Here is a 27,057-nt window from a genome sequence, read left to right on the forward strand (position 1 = left end):
AATTTGCTTGCCAATGCCTCTTATGAGCATTGGCCATAGCTATACACTATTCTTGTAGTTACAGAAATTTAGAAACTTATGTACTTCTGTGCATTTCCACATCAGTGGAATTTCATTCTATCTCTGAATTTCAACAAAGCAATTGCATTATTGCTGCCATATGAAAACATAAACCTAGATTTGCCAACAAAATAATGGCCTGTTTTCAATTTTATCATCATATTGATCTAGTGCCGCTAAAGATTATTTTTGCTCATGTGTTGTAGCCACATCTTTGAAGAGTAATTGGCATTCTGATATAACACTTGTTTCTTTATATCTTAACAGTGGAGGTGCTGGAGGTGAGAACATGGATAACTCTCTGCTCAGAGGGGATCTCATCTCTGCAAGTCTGCATGAGAGGTACCGTGCACATTTATTTTTGAGAAAGTAACTGCAGTTTATCTGCAGTGAGATCTTCAATTGTACTTATTTATCTTTCCTTGCTGTTTAAATATCCACCCATTACTGTTGCCTTACGGAAGAACCATAGTTGTGCATTCACTGATTAAGCATGAAGCATAGGCCATCTTTGTTATACAGTAGTGAACTTAAGAAGAACCTCATTCTCGCCAATCTGCACGGAATGAGTCACATGTCTTGAAGGAAAACCAGTTGAATACTGATTCTCTTTAAAAAGGAATTTGAATACCAAGATTTTCAAGATTAATGTATATGAATTAGTCATACTTTGTGTTTATTAACCCTTGTAACCAAGATCTCCTAAAATGCTTTGCGTCATTTCAGGTTTAGTGTCCTGACTTTGTGGCAAAGCTCATTCACTTGGCAAATAGCTCGTCTCACAAATGTTAGTGAGGTGCGTGAGTTAACCTATTTGCTTAAACAGATGCTGGGAATACTCAACAAGTCAGACACCATTTGTGGAGAGAAATAGATTCAATATTCTAAGTTGAGATATTTCATCAGAATTGAAAAAAGTTAGAGATTTGACAGATTTTAAGCCAGTACCAATGGAAGAACAAAACTGGAGATCTTGGACCACACTTCAGGAGAGATTAAGTATCTGACGAGATGTTGGTATTGAGTAGGAGTAAACTGGGATAAGAGAATTGAAACGTCAGGTGACGAGAAGCTGAGGGTCTTGTTTGCAAAATTCATTAGTTTTCTCTGCCAAGTGATCACCGGATCTTGTTAGGCCCACATTATAGAAGACTCTGTGTTGTGAGCAGTAAATATAATATGCTGAATAGAAAGGAGTTCAAGTAAATTATTCTTTCAACAAAAAAAACAAAGAACTGCACATGTTGATATTCTGAAACAGAAACAGGAATTGGTGGAGAAACCCAGGAGGTCTATTAGCATCTGTGGAGAGAAAACAGTTGATATTTTGGGTCCAGTGACCCTTGTTCAGAACTGATTGTAGCTAGGAAAAGATCGGTATGTATGCTGAAAATGGGGTTGGGGGAGGAGTAAGCAATAGGAGATGGAACCCAGAGAGAGAGAGAAAGAGAACAACAGTTGGACAGACAAAGGAATGGGTAAGATCAGTATGGGAGAATGAATAGCTGCTAATGAGGACCATTAGCTGACAGTGGATTGGTTGTGGTAGTAGTCCATGTGACAACATGGCCTGTGTGTGTGGTTGGGGTAAGGACATGGGAGAAGGTGCTCAAACACTCAAATTATTAAGCTCGATGTTGAGCCCGGAAGGCTGCAGGGTCCCCAAGTGAAAAACGAGATGGGATTGCTTTGTGTTGTTCAGGGCCTTTGCAGCAGGTTTAGTGAATGTTTTGTCCTTCCTTAGGTTTATTCATCAAATTCGGAGACTGAAATCCATTTACATACTATTCCAGCAGTTTCTTCGTATGATTAAGCAGCTGTAGTTAATCATTTTAAAATAGCAGAATATATTTTTCTCTAAGGATCTAAGCAAGAATATGACAACGTTTTTGGCAGCATTTTCAGGTTGTACAGAGGATTTAATCTTTTAAGTCTTTCCAGTCTCTGACCATTTAGTTAGATCATGGACAAAATGTTTCAACTCCATTTTCCTGCATTTGATTCACAATTTGTGATTCCTTGCTGAACAAAAATCTACGGAGTTTCAGGTTTGAGATTTTGATTTTACTTAGCTTCAACAATGTTTTGAGGGGAGTGTTTGAGATTTCCACTAATACTTTCGATACTGACAGTTCTAGACAGTAAATGCCATTTTGTCACTGTTTCAGTTTGTTGAGCTTCTGACAAGCAGCAGGAGAACTACACTAAGTGCTCAACTAGGTTTTTGATGTGAATTTCAAAGAGAGAATTAGCGATTACTTGCGGCTTTAGAGGCATTGATGAACTAGTACTAGGTTTTGGGAACCTTTGTTGATCCCTCAGTACAATTCTCCATTACTTTGCTCCAAGCAAATATCAGCTTCATATTTGTTCGGCACTGCCCTGAGCTTGATCTTTGTGTGTTAGTCCGGGTATTATGGAAAAATAAATGTGCATACACATATATGCTCTGATGGGGGGTTGTTTTTGTAGATGAAAGAGTTTATTCTTATGACTTCTTGAAGAGAAAGCTTGAGAGGAGATTTATGTGAAGGTTTTCAAAGTCTTGAGTGGGCTGGATAGAGTAGACAGGGAGAAGTTGTTTGCACTTGTAAAAGAAATGGAACAATCAGAGATTTAAAGTGATGTGCAAATGAAATGCGTGGTGTGAGGAAAAAAGTGTATTCACGTAGCGAATAGTTAAAGTATGGAAAGCACAGCCTGGAAATATGGTAGAGGCAGGTTCAAATGACACATTCAAGAGAGCTTTGGGTGAATATTTGGATAGAAGTGCTATGGAGGGATATGGGGAAAATGCAGGAGATTGGCATGAGGTAACAGAACCGAAACATGCTCGATGGAGCAAATGGCTGCTTACTGTGCCATAACAATTCTGTGGTACTTTTTAAATGAATTTTGTGCATGAAGAGGGTAATGTTGAGGGAATGAGAGTGTAGCATGAAATTTATACATTAAATAACATTTTCAGCTTTGCAGCATTCAGGAACCTAAATTTTGACTGCTGCAATTCAGAAACCCATGGCTGTTTGTAACAATTTTAGGATTATGTCGTGTCCTGTATGCATGGTAAGTGGAATGTTTCTTAGACATCACCGATACTGATTGCCAGCTGCACATTGGTTTCCCTTGCCAGTTTTAGCCCAAGAATCTGAAGGGATTAAGGTACTTTTTCACCCAGCACAATGCAACAGTGAGGACTCTTTCAAGGATGCATAAATTCAATTCAAGAATTAATACTTATTTTAAACAGGATTTTTAAAAAATAGTCCATCTTTCAGTTAAAAGTATTTGCAACAACACTATTTTCTTCGGAGCATAATGCAGTTGGTTAAAATAACGAAACGTATTTGTGATGAAGACAACTGGATTTGTTTCTGTTTCTGTTGTATTACATCTAATAGTTGCTGCCAGTGTATGAACTCCTAGTGTTGGCAGAATAAGATGGTTTGCAGTCTACGTATCACATAGTCATTTACTGTTAGCATTGAAGCTTGTGGCAAATGCCATAGCCTCTGTTTGAATATGCTCCTTTGTCTTACTAAGTAAAGTGATCCTCAGTTTGATCTTGCATGGAATCTCTCACACTTCATATCTTCGCCAACAAGTCAGAAAGGGAATTTTGAAGAGATATATCTACTCCGAGAATACTGAGAGATGCCAGTGTAATTGAGACAAGTTCTATTGGTACAGCTAAGGGAAGGATAAATAAGCATGTAAGAGAGAAGGGCAATAGGGCTTTATGATGATATCTCAATTAAGAAAGATAGCAGGAAGCTCCAGTAGAGCATGGACACTGAACACTGAGGAATTGCACAACCTCTTTCTGTTGAATGTTGTTTTAAACTGATTTGATCATCCCTCAGCTTGATTGCAGGGAATGCAAACATCATGTGTGCAACATGTTCTCAAACTCCTTTTATTGTTTTTATTGAATCTGCACTCCACCCTCTGCCTAGCCAGTGCAACTGAGTCAGAAACTGGATATAGCGTTCCAAAAACTTTGGTCCGTAATGATTACAAGATAATTTGTTCAGTTCGAACTGAATTGTAACTGGAGAATAATTAATTTTAAACAGTAATATGAAGCTGTTCAGTGGTTTTTCACAATATGATCACGTTTCAAGGACAGTTTCGTTTTATACATTAATGCATAGAGAAGCATTTTTGATGTTTGAAAGAAAAATATCTTTTGTAGTTTCTGTTTACTCCACTGTTATTATTAACTAAGCTTGTGCTTCAGTCATCTGTTGATCTTGCTTTGCTTACTGAATATTCGAGTGCACTGCAGCTTTTGTCTGTCTGGGCAATCATTGATCCATCATGAATTATCCCTCTCATCTTTCAACATTCATTCGGTCTTCAGAGGTTTGGAATTGATGCTGTTCAACATAACTCCTTGCCAGTTCTTCAAGGTTGTGTGTAAATTAAAATAAGTTCCGGTATCCATTCAAGCCTCCTTCTATTATCCTCTTCAATCTATATCTGTCAACAATATCTTTGATTCCCTCTGGTCTATGATACTTGAAATTTGACCAAGTTGACAGGATTAATTACTTTTAACCCCATCCTTTGGCTGTGGCTAGTCATGCAGAGGTGTCACCTTTTATGACTGCAACTACCCATACTAAGTATTGTTTACTTATTTGTTTAGTGTTTTAAAGCTCTTTGGTTCAGCTAAATCACCAGAAAAGTCTTTATTAATGGATGTAAATTTGCAAGCATGAAGCATAGGCCATCTTTGTTATACAGTAGCGAACTTAAATAGAACCTCATTCTCGCCAATCTGCACGGAATGAGTCACATGTCTTGAAGGAAAACCAGTTGAATACTGATTCTCTTTAAAAAGGAATTTGAATACCTAGATTTTCAAGATTAATGTATATGAATTAGTCATACTTTGTGTTTATTAACCCTTGTAACCAAGATCTCCTAAAATGCTTTGCGTCATTTCAGGTTTAGTGTCCTGACTTTGTGGCAAAACTCATTCACTTGGCAAATAGCTCGTCTCACAAATGTTAGTGAGGTGCGTGAGTTAACCTATTTGCTTAAACAGATGCTGGGAATACTCAACAAGTCAGACACCATTTGTGGAGAGAAATAGATTCAATGTTCTAAGTTGAGATATTTCATCAGAATTGAAAAAAGTTAGAGATTTGACAGATTTTAAGCCAGTACCAATGGAAGAACAAAACTGGAGATCTTGGACCACACTTCAGGAGAGATTAAGTATCTGACGAGATGTTGGTATTGAGTAGGAGTAAACTGGGATAAGAGAATTGAAACGTCAGGTGATGAGAAGCTGAGGGTCTTGTTTGCAAAATTCATTAGTTTTCTCTGCCACGTGATCACCGGATCTTGTTAGGCGTACATTATAGAAGACTCTGTGTCTGCTTACTGTGCCATAACAATTCTGTGGTACTTCATTTCTGACACTCAGGATTCCATCGCCCCCAAGCTAGTGGTGTACATTATTCATTTTGGACATATAGAATAACAAATGCCAACTAACTTTTTTTTTAAACGTCTGACCAACTGGCTCAGGATCAAATGATAAAACCTACAAAAATAGGTTATTTTAACTAATTCTAGTCTCTGAAAGGAACTTGAATGTCTACTCACTTACTTGGATTTGTTTGGTATCATGGGCATTGATCCAGGTCCATCATGGTGGATGCACCAAGAGTGAATTAGCTGCAATGATGTGGTGATCCTGTGCTCTAGGTAACAAAAAGAACATCTTGACATCCAACAGGTAGCAATAGCTGCAGTTTCAGTCCAATCCTTCCACTTAGTCAAACTGCAGATTAAGATTAAAGGAAAATATCACAGATGTTGGAAGTCAGAAATAAAAATAGTAAGTTGTGCAACTACTAGGCAGGCCATAGGGAGGGAAGTTTTTGGTTGATTAGATTAGATTAGATTAGATTAGATTACTTACAGTGTGGAAACAGGCCCTTCGGCCCAACAAGTTGGTTACTCATCATTCGTATTGAATAGAAACAATAGCACTGAACTTTGGACTGTTATAAATGAAGGAAAATAGAGAGGTGTACATAATTGACTTTAATAAAGTGCTATAGAGTTCTCTCCCTTCTTGGGCTATGTTCGTGTCTGAAGAGGAGCATGTGGTGCACACCAATGCTCATTGCTTTTAGGGAAAACTGGGCACCCCAAGGAGTGGAGTTTTTATCTCCCCTTCAAATTCCATTTTGACTTAATCCCCTCCCTCACCAATTAGACTTAACAGGCTTTGCATGTAAATTAATCCTTTGGAACACTGTGATTTAGTGGTGGTAGTTAATTCATGAAAAATACCACGGGTGATGTGGCGGGGAAGGCTGTTTGCCTGTGTGTAATAATAACACGTTCTGGAAATGTAAGACGTCTATGGCATTTCTTTCTTTTTCTGTCAGAACAGATGAAAGTCAGCTTGTGCTTGGTGCTGCGTGTCTAAAAATGTTTGACATCTAAATGTAAAGTATCTACATGAGAATTGATCTTTGTGAAAGCTGTTCTGAAATATATAGCTTATGAGATTTTTATAATTTTTGACTTATTACTTTGGCTTGTTTCACATTTAAATCAAGTTATAATCAACTATATTAAAACTGGGAGTTGCTGCCATTATATGGCAATTTTCTACAGCATGAAGTTTTTCATGAAGCTAGAGGATGTGGAAAGTTGTAGTTGTGTTTTTTAAGTAGGACATTTCAGATTAATTTCCTTGTGAGCTGTGGCAGGCGACATGAAGTTGATCAAAACTGTTTTTGACCTATTAACATCCATAATATTTAATTTAAGGGAACTGTACAGTAGATTTCAGTGCAAACCAATATTGCGTTTGATTTTCAACCAAATTGTAACCCTACAGCAGAAAAGTCAGCCACTCTGCTTTTAAATCTGATTTGTTAAATGTTGTGCAAAAGCATTTGTGTATTCTTAAACCATTTCATTCAGAATCTAACCAGTTTTCAAGAAGGTTTCAATGCCTTCTTTATCTCTATTTTCATTCAGAGATGTTAGCAAATAAGATGACCCTTTGAAAAATCCTTTCAAAAACAGGGGACAAGATGTGCAGAGTGTAAAAGTGAACTAGTCATTACTTTGAAATGTCATTTCACATCCGATGCACAGAGATGGTGTGTTTTAAACTTGCATGGAGCGTTGAAGCTCAGCCCATTTCATCGACTTAATCTCTTATGCCAATTTATAGGGTACTGTCTAGCAAACATGCATTTGTGAGCTGAAAATTGAAACTGGCTATTGAAGCATAACATGTTATGGCTGAAAAGGGGTTGGCTGAGGGTCAGAGGGAAACTACCTTATACAATGGAGTATATGGAAAAACAACATGATTTTGGAACAAAAAAGATTTATCGTATCTGTGGGTTAGCTTACTTGTGATCTGTTGTACTTTTGAGTCTGCATTGTAATGAGATGGAGATCACTGTAGCATAGCGTGACTTTCAGTTCAGTATCTGTCTGTATTAACCAAGAAAATCTTGTACGGAGACGTTGAAGATCCAGGGAAGCTGGGAGTCATTTTCACCACCGTATTTAGTACCTAAGGCTGAATTTACTTCAGTCTAAATATTTAGCTCCAAGCTTAAATTCTGACTAAGTATTTAAGTATTTGTGCAACTGCTCAGCTGGCCAATTTCCACCTTCGCAACGTCCTCCCAACTTTTAATACATCTCCGTGACTAAAGATTGATTTTGTACATCTCCATCTCTTAATTGCTGTTGGCAGCCAATAAAATAAATCACAGTAACAACATAATATAGGAAATTGTGTTTTGTTAGCACTTGTATCAACTGCCTGCGTAAGTCTGTTTAGAATGAAGGTATAATTTCTTCAGTCCTAGCATTCACTTAGTGTGTCATTGACCAGACTGCACAATGTCAACACGGATTTATGTAAAGGAAACCATGCTTGACAAACATACTAGAATTTTAAGGATGTAATTGGTAGAGTTGATTTGGGGGAACCAATGGATTTTATCTGTTTGTACTTTCAGAAGACTTTCAATAAGGTCCCACATAAATTATCATGTAAAATTAATGTGAATGGTACTGTGGGCAGTTACTGGTGTCTAGCAGCCAGTTCTGCATCCACAAGAAACAAAGAGTAAGAATAAATGGCTGTTCTTCTAAGTGCAGGCAGTGACTATTGGAAAACTTGGATCCTAGCTATTGAAGAACTAAGAACAACACAGGAACAACTTCAGTCCACCAAGCATGCGCCGGCAAGTGCCTTTCTAAACTAAAAATGTTTTTCCTCTTTGTAGTCTGTATCTCTCTATTCCTTGCCCAGTTCAACACCGGCAATTCCACATCTCTAAGAGGACAATCACCCAAAACTAACAGACGCTAGCTTGAGACAGCTCTTATACCTCTGGGTACCCAGCACAGACAGTCTGGGGTTTGGAAAGATACCGGACATTCAACCTCAATTGAAATCCATTCACGCATACGCTAATGATCAGAAAATCTATTAACTTCAAAAGGAAACAGCAGAAACATAATGGAAAACACATGTTGGGCGCGAAGGTTAAGGGCCTCAATCTGTATAATTTCAGGCCCCCATCACACCTGAAGGAACTATCCAAGAGCTTCCTGAACGAGAGCTACCAGCTATAGGCCTATTCTACGCCAAGAGAACTGACAGCAATTGACCACAACCAGTAGAACCAAAGACCGACATGTCTACAAACCAACCCTCTCGACCAGCACCAGAAGTCCTCAGACACCTCCTGAGGTGAAAACAAGGCCTGCAAAACCAGCAGAAAGTTAAGAAGTTCAGATACTTACATGCTCGTTCCAATACGCACTTTACAACATCAGCCAACTCAACCCAAACTGAAAAACTCACGCAGTCCGAAGTTTTCAGCCAGGCTCTGGTACGACAAGCAGGAATAGCCAGATATATTTCTAAATCACATTTCTAAGTGGTGAGCTTAAACTTTCAAAACCCCAAAGTCCTGAGCTCGCTATCAGGGAGGGAAAGATAGGTGTTGGCAGAGCATTGGGATCCCAGGGTAGGAATTCTGATTAAAAAATTCCTCTAATTAAAACTGTTGTTTTCTGTGTGTGTGTCAGTAAGATAAGATTTAAATAGTGTTAATCTAGTAAGGCGAGCAAGAGTTGAGGCTGCTTTCCTGATCCTCTTGTCTATTTCTGTGTCCAAGGAGAGGTTGTCAGTGATGGTAGAACCAAGGTATGTAAAGTGATAGATGACATTGAGTTCGTAGTCATCGATGGTGATGATCGGCAATATCTCTGTGTCCTGTACCAGGACACTCGTTTTCTTCAGATTGATAGTCGACCCGAAATCCTTGCAAGCATGGAAGAGGCGGTCTATCAGTATAGACAAAGTCCCAAGCTGACAGTGAAGATAATTATGTCGCAGGTGTTGTAGACTGACATTAACACACTGCTGTACGGCAGTGAAACATGGACCACATATGCCAGACAGGAGAGAAGACTGAACACCTTCCACTTGAGTATCTGCTATGTCCTGGGCATATCCTGGCAAGACAGTGTCCAGTGCCGCGGTCCTTTCTCGCGCTGGCCTTCCCAGCATGTACACTCTGCTCATGCAGCAGAGACTGCACTGGCTGGGCCATCTCCACTGCATGAAGGATGGCCACATCCCACATCTCTATGGACAGCTTGCATCCGGGAAGAGACCCACAGGGTGTCCCCAGCTGCACCTTAAGGACATCTGCATGAGGGACACAAAGGCACTTGATATTGTTATGGAGTCCTGGGAAAGGCTTACAGCTGACCACACGAGATGGAGAAGCAACCGGAGCCATCACCTCAAAACTGGGGAAAAGAAGTTGGAGTGCTGGACCAGACAAGCTGGCACCAAGGAAGGAGTGCAGCAGCTCTCACAGGTCAATGACCACATACAGATGTGACTTCTGTGACCGGGACTATCACTCTCTACTGTTGGTCCCTTCAGTCACAAGCAATGTTGCTTCAGAGAAGCAGAAAGTTAGAACCACGAGGATGCAACCCATGGTCAGCCATAACTGAAAGGGGCCTCACTCACTCATTCTAGTAAACAGTGTCATTTATAGTACTACTGTTCTCTGCATAATTGATTTAATTTCCATGATTTATTGCATTATCTATTTTTCTTGTATTATATTTTCCTTTGTATTTTAAATAGACAGATTATTTGCCCTGAAACATTGCTAAAATAATTGTGCAGAACCCGGGGATCTGGGAATGATTTGAACTACTTAAAAATCAGAATATAACTGATTGCAAACCAGACCCCTAAACCAGAACATAGGAGAATTTGACTGAGTGTAACTGTGAGTATAGTTGATAAACAAAAACAAATTTCTGAAATTAAACTTTCATAACCCTCAAACTTCTCTTGCCTGTTCCAACTTGCATCAAGTTCTTTTCACATTATCTCTTCATGTTTGTTGACCTGTAGCCTTCAATCGGTCCCAACTTTAAAATTCTCCTCTGTCTCTAACTCCCTCATTCCTCCCAATCTCAAGCTTCCTCCAGTCATGCAACTTTCCAAAATCTGTGAATTTCTACAACTCTGGTTTCCTGTGTGGTACCCAATTCCTTCGCCCCACAATTTAGGAGCCAGGCTTTTAGCCTTTTCACTTTACTCTGTGTATTGGATTATGTAAGTACTTCTCAAATGCTATTTTACAAGAGGTATGTTAGCCTTGACACCATATATAAAATAGTGGAACAAAGAATTTGAACCAAATATGCTGAAATGTTTATGTATGCTTCTGTTTAATCCTGTATTAATGGGACTAGATATATGTATTTGTGATAGACAGGCTTACTGCTACCATGGGATGCTCATCTGCTTCTGTATTAGAAACTTGTAAGTGGTGTTTCTTGCTGCATTTGTTTTTGCATTCTCGGCTAATCTGAATGGTACATAATTATACCTGAGTCTTGCCACTGGGGTTGATGATTCTGGGGCTTGAGCATTGTCTTGCTGAGGAACGCATAAATGTTGCTTTATTTTGTCACCAGAACATTTGTTGATGTCCTTTGTCCTTTGTCATTTGTCACCCTTGCCACATTTCCTGTTGCAGTATAACACTGAAATCTGTTAGTTCTTCATGCTGTTAGTAAATTGATATTTGTTTAATGTTTGCCACTACTCAGTGTGTCCAGTAATTGTATCAATGTGATTTATCTCTCCATCTCAGCGTTTGTATACTGAGTGGAAATATTGAATATTATTTCCATTTATCTCTTTGATTGCAAATAAAAGCATTGCCAGTTTCAGTAATAAAATACCTGACATTATAACGGCATCCAGAAGTCTGTGTTGCAGTAAGTTTAACACAGAGGTAGCAGATTGCAGGTATACGGTTTGGTATTGATTGACAAAGGTTTCATGAATGAAGAGTGCCTGTTCCTATTCCTCGTAAAAATGCTGACATTAATTGCTATGTTAACAGAACTGGTGAACTCAAACTAATGCTGTGCTCACTTAGAGTCATAGTGAGATACAGCAGGGAAACAGACCGTTCGGTCCAACTTGTCCATGCTGACCAGATCCGAAATTAATCCTAATCATGTGAGGGCTTTTTTCAAAGCAACTGCAATGTAAGTGCATTGGCTGTGTGAATGAATGCTTTAAAAGATCAAGTGGAGTTGATTCAACCCTTTAGCCTGTTCCACCATTCATTTGGATCATAGTTGATCTGTGCCTCAGCTCCATTTACCTGCTACTGCTTCATACCCTTGCTCACCTTCCTAAATCTACAAAATGGAGCTTTAAAATCTCCAATTGCTCCCTGGCATTCCCACTCATTTGCAAATCTGACTGGGTGTTCAGGCACAATGTTTACCACTTTGTGTGCAAATGCTTTTTGATCTTGTTCTGAATTCCCCACCAGAGGAAAAAGTTTGTGTTGACCCAGATGGATCCTGTTAATCTTTTAAACCCTAATTAAATCACCTAGTCAAATTCAAAATACAAGGACATGTGATGCATGCTTATGCAACTTGCCACCACCACTGTAACCATATAAGCCTGTGTGTTATTGTTCTGAATCTACTCAGTATCCCTTCCAAGGACAGTGCATTTTACTTGAGCTTTGCTTTGCCCACTTGCTCACTCTTTTTTTCTCTGTCTCTCTCTCTTTCTCGCCATTAAAATCTCTGCTACCGAAAGCTTTTCCTGTCTGTCACTCTTCTCTCCCTGCTCTGTTCTCACTCTCTGGTGCCCCTCCTTTTTTATTTCTCCCTTTCACTCTATCTGCTACCCCTCCGTCTGTCCACTCTCATTTCTTTTGTCCCCACCCTTCAAGCTCCCAATGTTGAGCTCCACTGAACACAAGCTTAATTTCCGGACTCTCTTTCAGAACAGTCTCCTTGTGACTTAGCTGTCTAGCTGTGTCTTTGGTTACTTCCTTAACTGCTTGAACACCTGATCATTGCTTTTTCTGCATCGGCTGTAAGGTGCCTTGGGAGCTTTCATTATATTAATGGGTGCTGTGTCGTTGAGAGCTTGTTTTCTGTTGAGAATTGGCTAACTACCTAAATTATTGCAGGACAGAATACCAACTTTATAGCAGGGGTGGTAAATGCTGGCTATGTACATTCCCCAAATGTGGACTTATTCTCTTAGTTGGATAGAGTGAGTAAAGGGAGTAGTTTTTGAATGGAATAATGTATTGTCTCATAGTTGGCTTGAGGCAAAAAACTTTGGTAAGGAAGGGAAGATTCAGAACCCGGGTAATTATGTATTTAAAAAGCTTCCAGCTGCATGTGCCTCGGGAAAGCTGGATGAAAATTGTGCAGATTTAATTTCAGGATAAAGGTTAGACGCTGCTATCAGCAGATGGCTGCCAGTCCCATATGTCATTTTGGTTTAATGGAATCTGCTTCAACTGCTGTATGCATAACTTGAAGTATAATATGTGTGATGTAATTCAGTAATGTAAGCACTTTACAGGTATAACTACATAACAGCGTTAAGTGCAAAGCAATTTCAGAGTTCTTGTGTAAGTTCTTGCAAACTGAAACTGAAGTCATGGTGGACTGGCTTCAGGATGAAGTGAATCCAAATTAATGGAGAGTATATATGACTCCACTTCATTTCACTTCACTTTGGAGTCAACATATAGAGTCATAGGGTCATAGAGATATACAGCATGGAAACAGACCCTTTGGTCCAACCCTTCCATGCCGACCAGATATCCCAACCCAATCTAGTCCCACCTGCCAGCACCCGGCCCATATCCCTCCAAACCCTTCCTATTCATATACCCATCCAAATGCCTCTTAAATGTTGCAATTGTACCAGCCTCCACCACATCCTCTGGCAGCTCATTCCATACACGTACCACCCTCTGCGTGAAAATGTTGCCCCTTAGGTCTCTTTTATATCTTTCCCCTCTCACCCTAAACCTATGCCCTCTAGTTCTGGACTCCCCGACCCCAGGGAAAAGACTTTGCCTATTTATGATTTAACTTTCATGTTTTGGTTTGGCATGAAGCTGAAACCTCTTTGAAGTGACTTTCTAGTAACAGTGTAAACACATTTTTAATGATTCAACAAGTATTAAAATGTAAATTGTGCACTTTGGATCTGGAGTTGTGTCGGTGTGGTAAAGATGGTACGGCACAACACACAGATTCATGCATCATCATTTGGAGAGTTTTGACCTAGCGACACTGAAGGAATGATGACATAGTTACATGTCAAAATGGTGTGTGCTTTGGAGAGTAATTTAAAGTTGTTGGTTCCATTGATCTGCTGCCCTTGTCCTTCCCAGTGAAGGTCACTGATTTGGAAGTTGCTATCAAAGGAACTTCAGGGAGTTGCTGTGGAGCGCATTCCAACCAATGTGTACCGATGGTGGAAAGTGTTAATGTGAATATGGTGCCAATCGAGAGCCAATACCTCCATTCATCTTGGCAAGTGGAGAGTATTCCATCGCATTTCCGACTGTTTCCTTGTATATGCTGGACACAGGCCAGACGTCAGGGAATCAGCAAGTCATTGCATGCTGGAGAGTTTCAGTCTCTAACCTGATTTTATAGCTATAATATTTATGTGGCTCATCCACTTAAATGTCAATCCATTAGTGATCCTATCTGGTTTTAGTGGAGATTTTGATGGTAATGTTGTCAAATGTCCACGATGGTGATTTTGTTTTGCTAGAGATGGTTGTCTCTATTCTGTTATCATTCAAAGCTATAAGTATCCAGGTCTTTGTGTATGGGATATGAATTTCTGCATTGTCTGAAAAGTTGAATGGAATTGCTTGGCAACTGACATGGGGGCTGCACATCTACAACAAATTGCAAAATATGGAAGGTAGACTTAAGGTGTCATAAAATCAACTAGGAGAAAGAGAGCACTGTAGATGCTGGAGATCAGAGTCGAGAGTGTGGTGCCTGAAAAGCACAGCAGGTCAGGCAGCATCCGAACAGCAGGTGAATCAACGTTTCGGGCATAAGCCCTTCATCAGGAATGAGACCTCATGAAGGGTTTATGCCTGAAACGTCGATTGTCCTCCTCCTTGGATGTTGCCTGACCTGCTGTTCTTGTCCAACACCACACACTCGACATAAAGTGACTTTGGGACACACTCCTTTTGAAACTTACTTTTGAATCTGATCCAAATTGATACAAATTTGGGCAGTCTTAATCCACTTTTTAATTCACAAAATCCAAAGTAGAAAACAAACTGCTTCGAACTTATTATTAATTGACACTAAATGGACAGATATGTATAAGAGAGAACATCATAATCATTTTTATACAGACTACCAATGTCACTGACTTTGCAGATGAAGTTCTAGAAGCAGTGAATGATGAAATGATCAATAGTATCTCTGGCAATGTTGACTGAGAAAAGCACCTGAATTAGTACAACAGGAGAATTCTTTGCACTTAGAATACTGCTTTTATCTCTCTGGCTGAACATGCAGTAGGGGCCTTTCATTTAATATTTTGTTTGAATGACAATCTCTCTGACAATGTTGTGCTTCTCAACTTGGATTAACTGCTCAGGTACTTTGCATTATGGCTCAGGCAAGGGTTGAGCGAATTGAACCAAGTTCTTTTGATAATATTACAGTGATATCTGGGTTTATGCCATGTTATCTGATCTGAATGGTTTTGTGAAATGGTTTAATGAAGGACAGTTTGTTCAGTCATTCACACCATTGTTCACAGCAAACTACCCAACTTTCAGGGCATCATCAATCACAACACCATACAATCCTGTCATGGCAACCACTGCATGAGTGTCGACATGGATACCACCATTACAGATGGGGACACCATGCACGTGGCAGGTACTCATGTGACTTGACCAAAGTAGTCCATCGCATACGCTGCAGGCAAGGATGCCCCGAGGCATGGTACATTGGCGAGACCAAGCAGTTGCTAGGACAACGGATGAATGGACACCACACAACAATCGCCAGACAGGATGTTTCCTCCCAGTCAGGGAACACTTCAGTGTCAGGGATATTCAGCCTCAGATCTTTGGGTGACCATTCTCCAAGGCAGATTTTGGGATATGCAACAATGCAGAGTCGCCGAGCAGAGGCTGATAGCCAAGTAATGTACCCAAGAGGGTGGCCTCAACCTGGATCTTGGGTTCATGTCCCACTACAGGTGACCCCACTACACTATATGCATATGCACATGCACACCGGCAGACCCTCTATCATATACATGCTCCTCTTGCAGGCATATATTCCATTACACTTGTACACACACACACACATCCCCCCCCTCCCCCCCTTACACCCATGCGCACTCACATGTAAGTCTATGGGGTGAATGTGCATTTGCAGATACTTCTTTTTCAAAAAGCGCGCAATCTACAGGCAGTCAATCCATCTGACATTTTATAAATTCCTACTTTGGAAAGAGAACCAGTCTGTTTCAAGACGGACTCTAACCTCACACCTTTTAATGCATTGTCTGAGCTTGTGACAAGCTGTTGTCATTTTGTTTTCTAAAACTTTAGTTATCTCGGGAATGTGACTTGAAGGAACTTCTGGGAATTACATATTAGTGAATTGAAACCTGCAACCCATTCTAAGTGATTAAAGTCTTAACAGCAATGTAGGTTTGTTCAACACCATTGCATCAGTTGTATGACACTTTGATCTTTTACAATAAATTCTGTGTCTTATGATCCTGCTCCACTAGCTACCTGATGCAGGAGCAATGCTTCAAAAGCTTGTACTTCCAAACAAACCTGTTGGACTATAATCTAGTGTTGTGTAGTTTTTAAGTTTGTCCACCCTAGTCCAACACTGGCACCTCCATATCAGTTGTGTAGTGATGCAAAGAGCTTGGCGATTAATAGGTATTCTTTCAGACTTCTAATACCTGAGGGGTTTTGAAGTTTCTTTTTTGGGATTATAAACTGAAACAGAAATCTGATTGCTCTCTAGCTAAAATACCACAGAAGTTCTACAATTTGAAAATCAAGTGCTATATATTTTTGGCTGAACCAGACAATGTTGCTTTCTGAATTTGTGAATCGATGGCACAGAGTGGTTTCCGAGTTCAGGAAGTTCTGTTCGATGCCAACACTCTGACCAAGCTACAGCCTGTTAAAAAGCTGTAAGTGTCGGTGCAGCTGCAGTCACCCAGAGCCCGCGAATTGAAAGCAGCCATCTCTTCCTGCCTCCAGCATTCCTTCCCCCATGTCCCCTCTAGGGGAGAAAAAGAGAAGAATTCAAGAAAGCTTAAAAGAAAGCATTCTCAAGAAAAGACTTATGTCTGCCAATCAGTTATCAAAGTTCAACCTGTCATTGTCGAATTATGGCTAAAATCAAAAGGACTGTAAGAAATACATTTCCACCTGTAGTCTGGATGTTGATCGTCAGAGTTTTGTTTAACCTGTCTAACCTTTTTCCACCCATATTATCTCTTTTATCTGTCTTAATTGTGCATCAGTGTGATTGCATCTGGGGTTTTTGAAGGGGTTCCATATTTAAATTGCATAACAGCAGATTAAAATTATTTTATCTGCCTTTTATCAAAGCTGCATGTTACAATACATGTTTAGTTTCTGTAAATGATGAAACCTAGTGTGAATTGTTTTTGTTGTGAATAGCAGTCATTGAGAGAAATTTTAAGATTTGAAGCTCTAATTGGGATTGCATGCATTTTGAGATGGCCTGTGAAATATAAGGGCACAATTATAAGTGCACTCTTCTCAGTTAAGACATAGCGATGAACAATGGTCAGCAGGAAAAGACCAGCTGGTCCATTACGTTTGCTTCCTTCCATGAGAGTTGGGCCAATGGCTAAATACTATTTCCACTTGATCCCAGCAGGCCCCCAGCTACCTTCAAATGGGGGGGAGTGGGGTTGGAGGTGAAACCCGCACCCCCTCCGCCCCAGGGCCAATTAGAGCAAATATTCCACTCTCCCTCCCTCAATGACTGAAAGTAATCCAAGGATCCTTGTGTAACCTGAAAATTGTGATAAACACTCAGTTAAACCAGTAGTAATGAAATGAATAATGCACAATCTCATGGGCAGCAGCAGTTGTTAAACTCCACAGCCTGGGTCATCAATTTATCACAAAATTTAATGCTGTCAGATATCCTCGTGTAATAAAGTAATGGTTTTAGAATTTTGAGCTTTGCTTTGCTTTTGGATTTCTGCTGCATTACAGATCAGATACGAAGCAGCAGAATGCGGAAACGGGCCAGAATGACAGCTGTGAAGCACAGTTGTCGAAACCTCTGCTGGACACAAATAGTGAAACCTCTGGGACGTGTGACTTCCATATAAACCTCATCAAGAACTAATGCAACTTGCTAAAAGAGCAAACAGACCGAATCTACTCTTACATTTGAGGTGTACGCTGAAATGAAAGCTGTTTTTGTTCTCTATATTTGGAGACATTTTGTTCTGAGGTATTTTTCTGTGACACCAAGAATGTAATTTTAAGAAAGTCTGCTTAAACTTTCTGGCCATAATTATTTGGAATTATTCATGTTGCTGATGATCAGGAGTAGAATATGAACTCTACCAGAAGTCACAGATGTTCAAGCTCATGAACTGTTTTTGTTGAAAGCCTATTTTGCTCCCCCCAAAGACAAACTGAAGTGGCAAATACAGGCCAATGGCATACTTAGAAAAAAAAATGTTGCAGACATCGCTTCTGTGATTGCCAAAACTATCCTTTCCTTTTGCGATCATATTTTTGTCTCGTGTCCAAAAGTACATTTTAATTGTTGGTGATGAATGTATTTTATTCTTCACGAAGTGGAGTATAGTTTGTTTTCACAAATACCATATATCATAACATCTAACTCAATCTTTGAAGCCTCCAAAACTCCTTTCTTCAAAGAAAAAAAGAAGAGCAATTTAGATGCTGGGTATACCATTTGAACCTTAGGTATGGTTGGTCACCACTTTAGTGTGGCATGTTTTACTGAATGCTTTAAAATGTTTTAGAAAGTCTAATCTCACCAAGGTTCTTACTGAGATGATTCATTGCATCCTATGCATCATACCAAAGATCCCACTCCGGATCAGATTTGATGGTTTTGTTATTGAAATACTTCCTCCACAACAAATTATATTCATCCAATTAGCTATTCCACAATTTTGAGCCATCTATTGACACTTTGTGTACTAATCACAATTCAGCAATAAATCCACACAATGCATCAAATGGGGCAGCACACACAATTCCACCTCTCTTGAAGTAATTTTTTTCCATCAATCACCTACCTATTCCACTCAGCACAAAGTTCATTCTTAAATGGCTTATTGAGACACACATGTAAAGTTAGAGTTATGGATGTTAGCACCTCACCAAGTGTAACTGCAATGTGTCTGTTATGACTTTCCAGGTATGCCTTGCTGTTATTGGTTCTATGGAGTTTGAAAATGACCCTCACTAAGAAGCTGCATTTTTCACATAGCATACTAGGTCACCAATTCTACACATTACCAATCCATGACTTTTCCATCCTCAACTCCTGTGATAATCAAATTACTGCATGGAATTTAATGTTTGTCATAATGGGATTTGCTTCAATTGTATTGTGTTCCACAATCTCATGAGCCACTGCAAAAAGGTTTCCCCATCTCTTGCATTTAACCCTGTAATATGAAGTGTCTACTCTAGAGTAGCAGTCTATCTTCTCAACTTTTTCTAATTTAAATGAGTAAAAGATTTTACTTGGGTATGGATGTCACAAGCAACAAAAAACTTGGATGCACAGAGCACCTTTAATATAGTATAACACCTCAAGTTTCTCTGGAATATTAAACAAGATTTGACATCAAGCCAAGTGAGGATAGCTGATGGAATGTTTTTGAGAAGATGAGAGAAGGTTTCTGAGGAAATTACAAAGCTTTAGAGTTGGGCAGCTGTAAGTAAGGCAAGTATGGTAGAGCAATGAAAATCAGGATTGCAAGAGGCTGAATTGAAAGAACACATTTATCAGAGTGAGTTGAACCCTCTGATTCTGCTAAGAATCTTCCCACTGAGCCAATGTTAATGCACAGAGACATAACTGAGATTGTAACACACTTGAGTGATTTTCTTGAGTTGGTGTCAGCACACATGCTTTGCTTTGAAGGTTATCCAAGCACAATCCCACACACCAATCACTTAGATTGATGCAAATGTGTATTTTATTTGCCATGCGATGCTTGATGCATACAAGTTTTTAGATTTTCATGATTGTTTGGGATTACAGAAATTGAGATTAATAAGCTGACGGAGGATTTGTTAACAAGAATGAGAATTTTACAATTAAGAGTTATGGAGCAGAGAGGGTAAGTGGAATTGAGATATGTCTCAACTATGACCACCTGAAGTTCACTTGAAGGGCTGAATGGCCTTTCTAACCGTCTCTATTAAATCATCCAACATAATCACCTCTTTTGACAAAACAATCCAACTTTTACAGTTTAAGTTAGGTCCATAACTCCTCACACTTGACAGTAGTGATTCTACTTTATTAAACTGAATGTACAGGTAAATTGTCCTTTCAGCGGATTGAAGTGTTTGGACTTTTGGATAGTTAGAAAGAGGAAGTGAAAAGACAGGTGTATTACTTGTATAGAAAGTGGTTGCTGGAAAGGGAAAGGATGTTGGAATTATCTGAGGAGTGGACTATGGTCTCCTGTAGTGCATTGTCCCTTCAAAATACTGAAAAGGATGGAGAGAAGGAGATGTCTTTGGCAACATCCTATGTGGTGACTGATTATGGTCGAGAATGATCTGATGACTCTGGTAGGGTGAATGTGAAGGTTTTGTTTTGAGAGGGCATACAAATAGAAGTGTGGAAAAGGATGCAGGCCCTCAAAACACTGTCCTCTTCACGTTATCCAACTTGAAATCAAAGTCAGATCATTTAACTTGGTTTGTCATCTCATTGCTATTTCATCATCTTATAAACTTGGGTTCACAAACTACCTCCTGTGATTCTCTCATCATTTTGTGCCACCAAATTTGAGCAGTACTGTTTCAAGTCCCATTTTCAAACAATTTATGTATGTCGTGAAATGAATTAGTACTGGAGTTGGATCTTACTGCAACACTGCTCCCTGATTTACATGCACTTTGAGAAATTGTCTTGATATTTACTATATTTTCTTGCTGCCAATCCATTTAAATAAAATGTATTAATCTCCCTTAATTGTATATCTTTCATGTTAAATGACTGTGATACCTTATCAAAGATTTGCTGAAATTCTTTTTATGTCAAATCATTTCCCACCTCCATCATTTCTGTTTCTCAGCTGTTCATTCTTATGGAATTCAGTGTCAAGATTTCTTCATGATTGGGTGAAAGTAATCTGTATTGGATACTTCTAATTCTTTTCAAAACAACTTGGTGATAAACTCAATTTACAAATCACTGTAGATTTGAAGTTATTGACATGGTACTCTCTAATCAATTGATTAATTTTATTGCCTAAAGAGAAACCCCTTCACTCTGGCATTGCACAAGAATGAATCGTGGCTTTTACTACATTTAGTGGAATTAAGGCATTACCTTATGACTGGATTGGAGAAATTCATGGGATTTATAGATGTTGAATGACTATTAGTTACTTGAGAAATCAATAGAGCAAAGTAACTTCAAATTCCCATTGGACCAGAAGGCTTGGACCTTCTGATTCTGGTAAGAATCTTCCCACTGAGCCAATGTTAATGCACAGAGACTGTAGCACACTTGAGTGATTTTCTTTAGTTGATGTCAGCGCACTCATTTTGCTTGAAGGTTATCCATAGCACAATCCCACACACCAATCACTTAAATTTATGAAAATATGTTGGGAATATTTTATTTGCCAAGGGATGCTTGATGCTTACATGTTTTTAGATTTTTATGAGCTCCTGGGGTGCTTGAGCATATAAGTTGAAGTAGTGTGAGATGCAATTTAGTTTTGTACAACAGGAGCTTTTTATTCTCCTAGGTGCTGTTCAAGTTCTTTACTAAATGTATATTTGGTGACTATAATACAACATAATTTACTAATTTCCATTCAAATCAAATAAGGATGCCCCTCTGAAAATAGTTCTTACTTTTAAGCATCTTGGGAAATTTAATGCTAAGTTGGAGAAGAAAGTTGCCTTCAGGGAAGCCTTTGAGTTGTGTTTTCCTTTGCTTCCCATAATTAGAATGTAGCATTTTTAGAAAAGGCCCTTATTTGATGTGCAGTATTTAATGTTTATGCTACAAACAGCTTGAAGGAGAAAAAGCAACACCGGTGTCTGTAGTATATTGACACAACTTTAGAGGTTCGTCTCATAACTCAATTTTGTGATTTGAAGAGTTGGTGCTTTTTGTTTAGATGTTTTCCTGGGATGTGGGCATTGCTGGCAAATTTAGTATCCCTAATTGCTTCGTATTATTATCACTCAGGCATAGTATTGACCTTCTTACTCTTCTCCGGGTTGCCTACTCCTTTGCTGCGGGGTTATAGGTGGTTTTAATATTGCAAGACCTGCCCGCAAGGAGCATGTCTTCCATAGACTTCTCTTAGTGGAGAAACAAGGAACCTTTAGCAAATCAGCATTTCGGGTATCAGGCAGGATTTAGTTCACTGGGGCACATTCAGTTGAGAATTTTGAGAGATGTAAATTTATGTCACTTGCCTAAATCTATCATGAAAAGAGCAAAAATGCTGTGGGCTGTATCTTCTGCTTAACACTTTGGGCATTTTGTTTTCTTGTGTGTGCTTGTGCGAAATGGACGTGGTGTTTAGTTCCATTTTACTTTTCTCTGTGTTTATACTTAATGGAGTTGTGACAGGGCCCTGGTCTGGATCTATGTGGGCATGGTATTAGCTCAGAAAGCACTAGTTCTAGCTTCCATTCTTACATGCGTGGATACCTACCATTTGTACCAGATGACAAACTGGAGAAACTAAGACAGTAAAGAGAAAAACAGTATTAAATTGCATTCAAAAACCCTTTTATTGTATTTCTGCAATCCCTAATAACTGAGCAAAACTTCAATGTGATGCATTCAGTCATTGCAGATTGATGGTAATACCAGTGTATAGTCTCATATCACCTAACAGTGCACCCACACTAATGAGCAGCTAAACTAATAAAGCTGAAATGAACTGTTGTTGCCCTTTCAGCTGATTCTTCATAAACATTTTGACAGCACTTGAAACATTAGCTAGTTAGAGTTTTAATTGAAATGCTGTGTTGTTTTTTTAATCCCTTTTGAGGGACTGCTTTGCTGTTCCAAAGTACTGTGTTGCCAAAGAGCCTCTGTTTTGACCAGTCAGATCTTCACAGACAGGCAGACAAGATGAGAGGGCACCACCAGGTGACGGAGAATATCACAGACATGCAGGAAAAGAGAAAGGTAAAAAATACACACTGGTAAAGATGGAGGAGAGAAAGAAGCCAGCATACATATGTGGACAGAGAAAGAGAGAAGCTAGCATAAATTGAAACAGGGAATTATTCATTGCAGAGAGACGGAGGGAATATAGTGGAGTAAAAGAGATGTGAAGGAAATTATAGGAACACTTGTAGATGTGAAACAGTAATAACCAAACATGGGGTTGGAGAGAAATGGAGAGATGTCAGCAGAAACAGATCACAGAGAAATTGAAGAGTCCACCAAACAGATAAAGGTATTGAATGACTTGAGACCAGATTGTTAAATATGAAATCATTTTGCTTCAGGGTTTCTAGAACTTAGCTCCAGGCAAAATTAAATTTGCCCAGTCTGAACTAAATATGCTCATGATCTTGTTGTATTTAGATATTAAAGCACTTATATTGATTTGAAGTGATGGGTGCTGCCTCAACCATTGTGAATGTACAATGTGTGATGTCTGTCAATATAGGCTATAATTTTTCTGCAACAATAGAGTTCTGCTAGATTAATAGCTATTATTGTTTGATTGGTGCTATATGATGAGTTCCATCTCTATACACGAACAACCTAAAATATAAATTATGCCTAAGTCCTTTTTGCTGTGAACTATTCACATGTTTAATCAGCTTAGTGGAATTCATTTGGCCAAAGCTATGAATTACGATAATTAAAATCAGTCTGGAAATTCTGTGGATGATGTCAAGCTAGGAAGTGTGTGTAGCAGGCCTCTGACCAGCTGTACTAAAGCTTGATTATCAGATCCGTAAACAGAAATCTCCCCCACCCCCCACTCTATATGTATTTTGTCACTGATGTTAATAGTACACACCTTCAGCTCCAGGACAAAAAGGCTTAAATTCAGAGGACACAATTAGTTAAATGCTTCAAATCTGATTTCCCAGCTGGTGATGAGAGATAATCTCGTGGCTGGAGGCCTTTTGACCAAAGCTCACTTGCTCATGTGTCTCATAATTCATTGACCCTGCCAGTGAGTTTGCAAAGCTGGCACTTGGGAATATAGAACTAGACGAGTTTGCATCCCTTGATCACTAGAAGCGGTTTGTTTTGTGCCTTCCCAATTAACTTTATAATAGAATACAAATGTGTACTTTTAGGAGATGTATTTTTATATGAATATTTTAATTCTAATCATGTTTGGTTTAAAGGTGTGATTGACCTCATCTGTGCTATGCACAATATCAGCACTTTACTGTTAAATGTGATTATAGTGCTGTAAAGACTGTATGCTTTTTAAAAGCTTCTAGCTCATGATGGTTTGCCATCATACACTGTAAGGATATTAAAATTAGCACAATACAGTCTTTTTCCCCCATTGTGCAGCTTGGTCTAGGAGCCCCAAGTTAATATACAAATTGATTAATGGTGATATATTTGGCTCAGTTTAAAGTTCATTTATTTTAAAAATATTGACTTTGAATTTAATTAAATTCAGCAATAAAAGAATAGGAATATTATTTATCAAGGTTTAAAATCATTCAGATGCTGTAGTTTATATATCTGGATAAGTAAGCTGTATTGATGAGAATTGAATTAAAATAATGTGAGCATGCTAGACATTTTCTGTCTTTAAGGATAAAAGTTCAAAATTTGAACAATCATTCTCTGGGTGAATTGTTAAATCAGGTACTACTAGTACCCAGCCAACACACATTTACAAATGTGGTTTTTATTTTATGGTGCTTAAGTTTCCTTTTGTGCTCTGTACCTTCTGCTATGCAGTACCTTTCTAGTGGCTGCAGAAGTGCAATTCCTTAAAAGTGTAGATACAGTAAGTAACATACAAAACCTTGGAAGAAAAATTGACACTCTGCCTTTGGGTTTATTTTTGAAGGGGGAGGTAATCAAGTAATCAGCATTTTAGCAGTGAGCTCCTTGTTACTTCATACACCTTTTTATGAAATTACTTTCTGTTTAGTTTCATACGGACATGAAGCAACTCTACAAAATTTGTCCATCTGTTTCCATTCATAGAGAAAAACTAGACCGTTCAAGTGACTGCCCCTTCATTCTTACTATCGTCTATCTTTCATCATCCTGGCAATTGCAGTGAGGAGATCTGGAAAGTAAAACAGGTTGAATCCTAACCATGGATTTTCACTGCCTCTCTTGCGGCAGTGGAAAGTGAAATCACATAACAAAGTAATTCTTTAGGACCTTTCTGTCTGCCCTCTCACTTTGGTACATGCTCTCTATTACACTCTCTGTTACAACCTGAATTTAGTAATTCAAATAGCGCTTCAAGTTGCAAGCTAATTTTAGAAGGCTAAACACACAGGAATTGTGTCAGATTCTTAATTTGTGAGTACCCACATGAGGCCTCCTCTGAGATGGACCAATTTAGTCATAGCTAAATCAGTACGTGGGCTAATCTCCAGCATTTTATGCTCCTAAAATGTAAACTGCCAGTTCCCAGCTCTAATTCCACAGAAATGTGATGTGGTCATCAGCTAATAAATTAGGTCTATAATATGGATAATTGGCAAAATAAATGTTTGTTCTGAAGAACTGTAGAAACATGAAACCCATACCGGCTAAAATCACAATATTAGATTTATGCATTAGGGCGACAGAATGATTATTGAAAGCATTGTATAAGATGGTGGTCTGCTTCAAGGCTGTAGATTTTGCAAAGCTTTAAGACCTGACAGATGCACCTCTATAAAGGCTCATAGGTGACTTCAAAAACCATTTGATCATGTTTGATTTTAAAACTTTCAACATTAATTGCCTGATACTTTTTCACAATTGCAAGATTTTTGGAAAAACTCTTATTGTTAATGGCAATAGAGTATTGACATTGTGACTCTTAGGATGTTCATGTTTTGACCAAAATTTTGAATTTTTTGCTTGCCTATTAAGTTTGCCAAATCCTGGGGATACGCAAATTAACTGAATTCTGTGGGATATAATGGGTTATGTACATTTCAAGCCGTCTCTCAGTGGCCACAACTAACGACTCAATTTTTACTTGGACCAACTATCGGCGATTAAATATCTGCTGCCTAAATAGTGTTTGAATGTTACAAGTGGATTGGGTTTTTAGACTTATCCGCATGTCCTTTTGTCCATCTTTGATGTCAGTGTTCACAAGTCAAACCCTTACTATTTCTCTGTTTCTTTCTGGAGAGCATTGATAGCTAACTAACTCTTCTTTTCTCAACTTCAATACATCTGCATTGTCCCTTTATCACTTTTTCCCTCCTCACCCATTGAAAATTATATATAATTGCTTTGTATTGAGCATTAGAGCTTCTTGAGGTCTTTGTAACTTGCTGTCTATTTTAATTTTGGACCAAAACCATTGTGTTTTCAGAAGCAAATTGCAGGTTATGATCAGGTGTTCTTTTTAAAAAATCAAATCTCAAACCGAGTGGGTATACCTAGAGTGGACAGATCAGGCAGCATTTGTGGAGAGGGAAGCCAGTTTTGAGTGGATTTCTCAACTGACTGCTGCTGGCTGCTTTGTTGTGGGTTTGTTTTAATTTGTTACATGATAATAAAACTGGTGTTGTTCTCAATCTTTGATCTCCCCCAAACTCAGTTCTCCTTTCTATTGAAATAAAGTTCAAGATGTACACTGCTGTATTTAGTAATGTTTGCCATGGGGTGGGAGTTTCTAATTGTGAAGTGTTCATTGATGGTGATGCTTTGCAAATTATTGGTAAAGATATCTCATAATTATGATAATTACATGTAGATTGGATATTGCTAGATTTCTTTATATTTGCTTCAGTTCAAGTGCAATATGAAACTTGATGTTGTCATCCATCATGAAATATTACATCATTATATTGTTCTTAGAAACATTGTTTTCTTTGCTTTCCTGGGGCTGCCAGTTTTGTTGAATCAAGGCAGCTGACTGAAAACAGTAAAGCATTGTTTTTCTTCAGTAAACTGAAGAAAAACTGAAGAAAAATATCTGTTTGATATTTGTTATTTTATGCCTCAGCCAGCATAATTGGAAATACTCACTTGTCGTAATTATTTATAATCGAGGATTTTGGAGTTACTGACCAAGAATCTAGGCTGACTATCGTGATCAGCTACAAATGTCTTTTAAGCTCAATAAATCTCTGCTTCCACTCCTCAACCATATCCACTTCTGCCCCACCA

At 38.7% G+C, this 27,057-nt stretch overlaps 1 protein-coding gene across 1 annotated transcript in view; it reads left to right on the top strand.

The window, feature by feature from the left end:
* Positions 1-306: 306 nt before the first annotated feature.
* Positions 307-27,057, top strand: part of LOC122557077 (kelch-like protein 13) — a 122,257-nt gene continuing 95,506 nt past the window's right edge. The window contains exon 1 of the mRNA XM_043704362.1: positions 307-402. Within this exon, the coding sequence (XP_043560297.1) occupies positions 350-402 (53 nt within the window). The 5' untranslated portion in view covers positions 307-349. The remainder of the gene's footprint in view (positions 403-27,057) is intronic.

Source organism: Chiloscyllium plagiosum, chromosome 15, assembly GCF_004010195.1.
Source record: "Chiloscyllium plagiosum isolate BGI_BamShark_2017 chromosome 15, ASM401019v2, whole genome shotgun sequence".
Lineage (NCBI taxonomy): Eukaryota > Metazoa > Chordata > Chondrichthyes > Orectolobiformes > Hemiscylliidae > Chiloscyllium > Chiloscyllium plagiosum.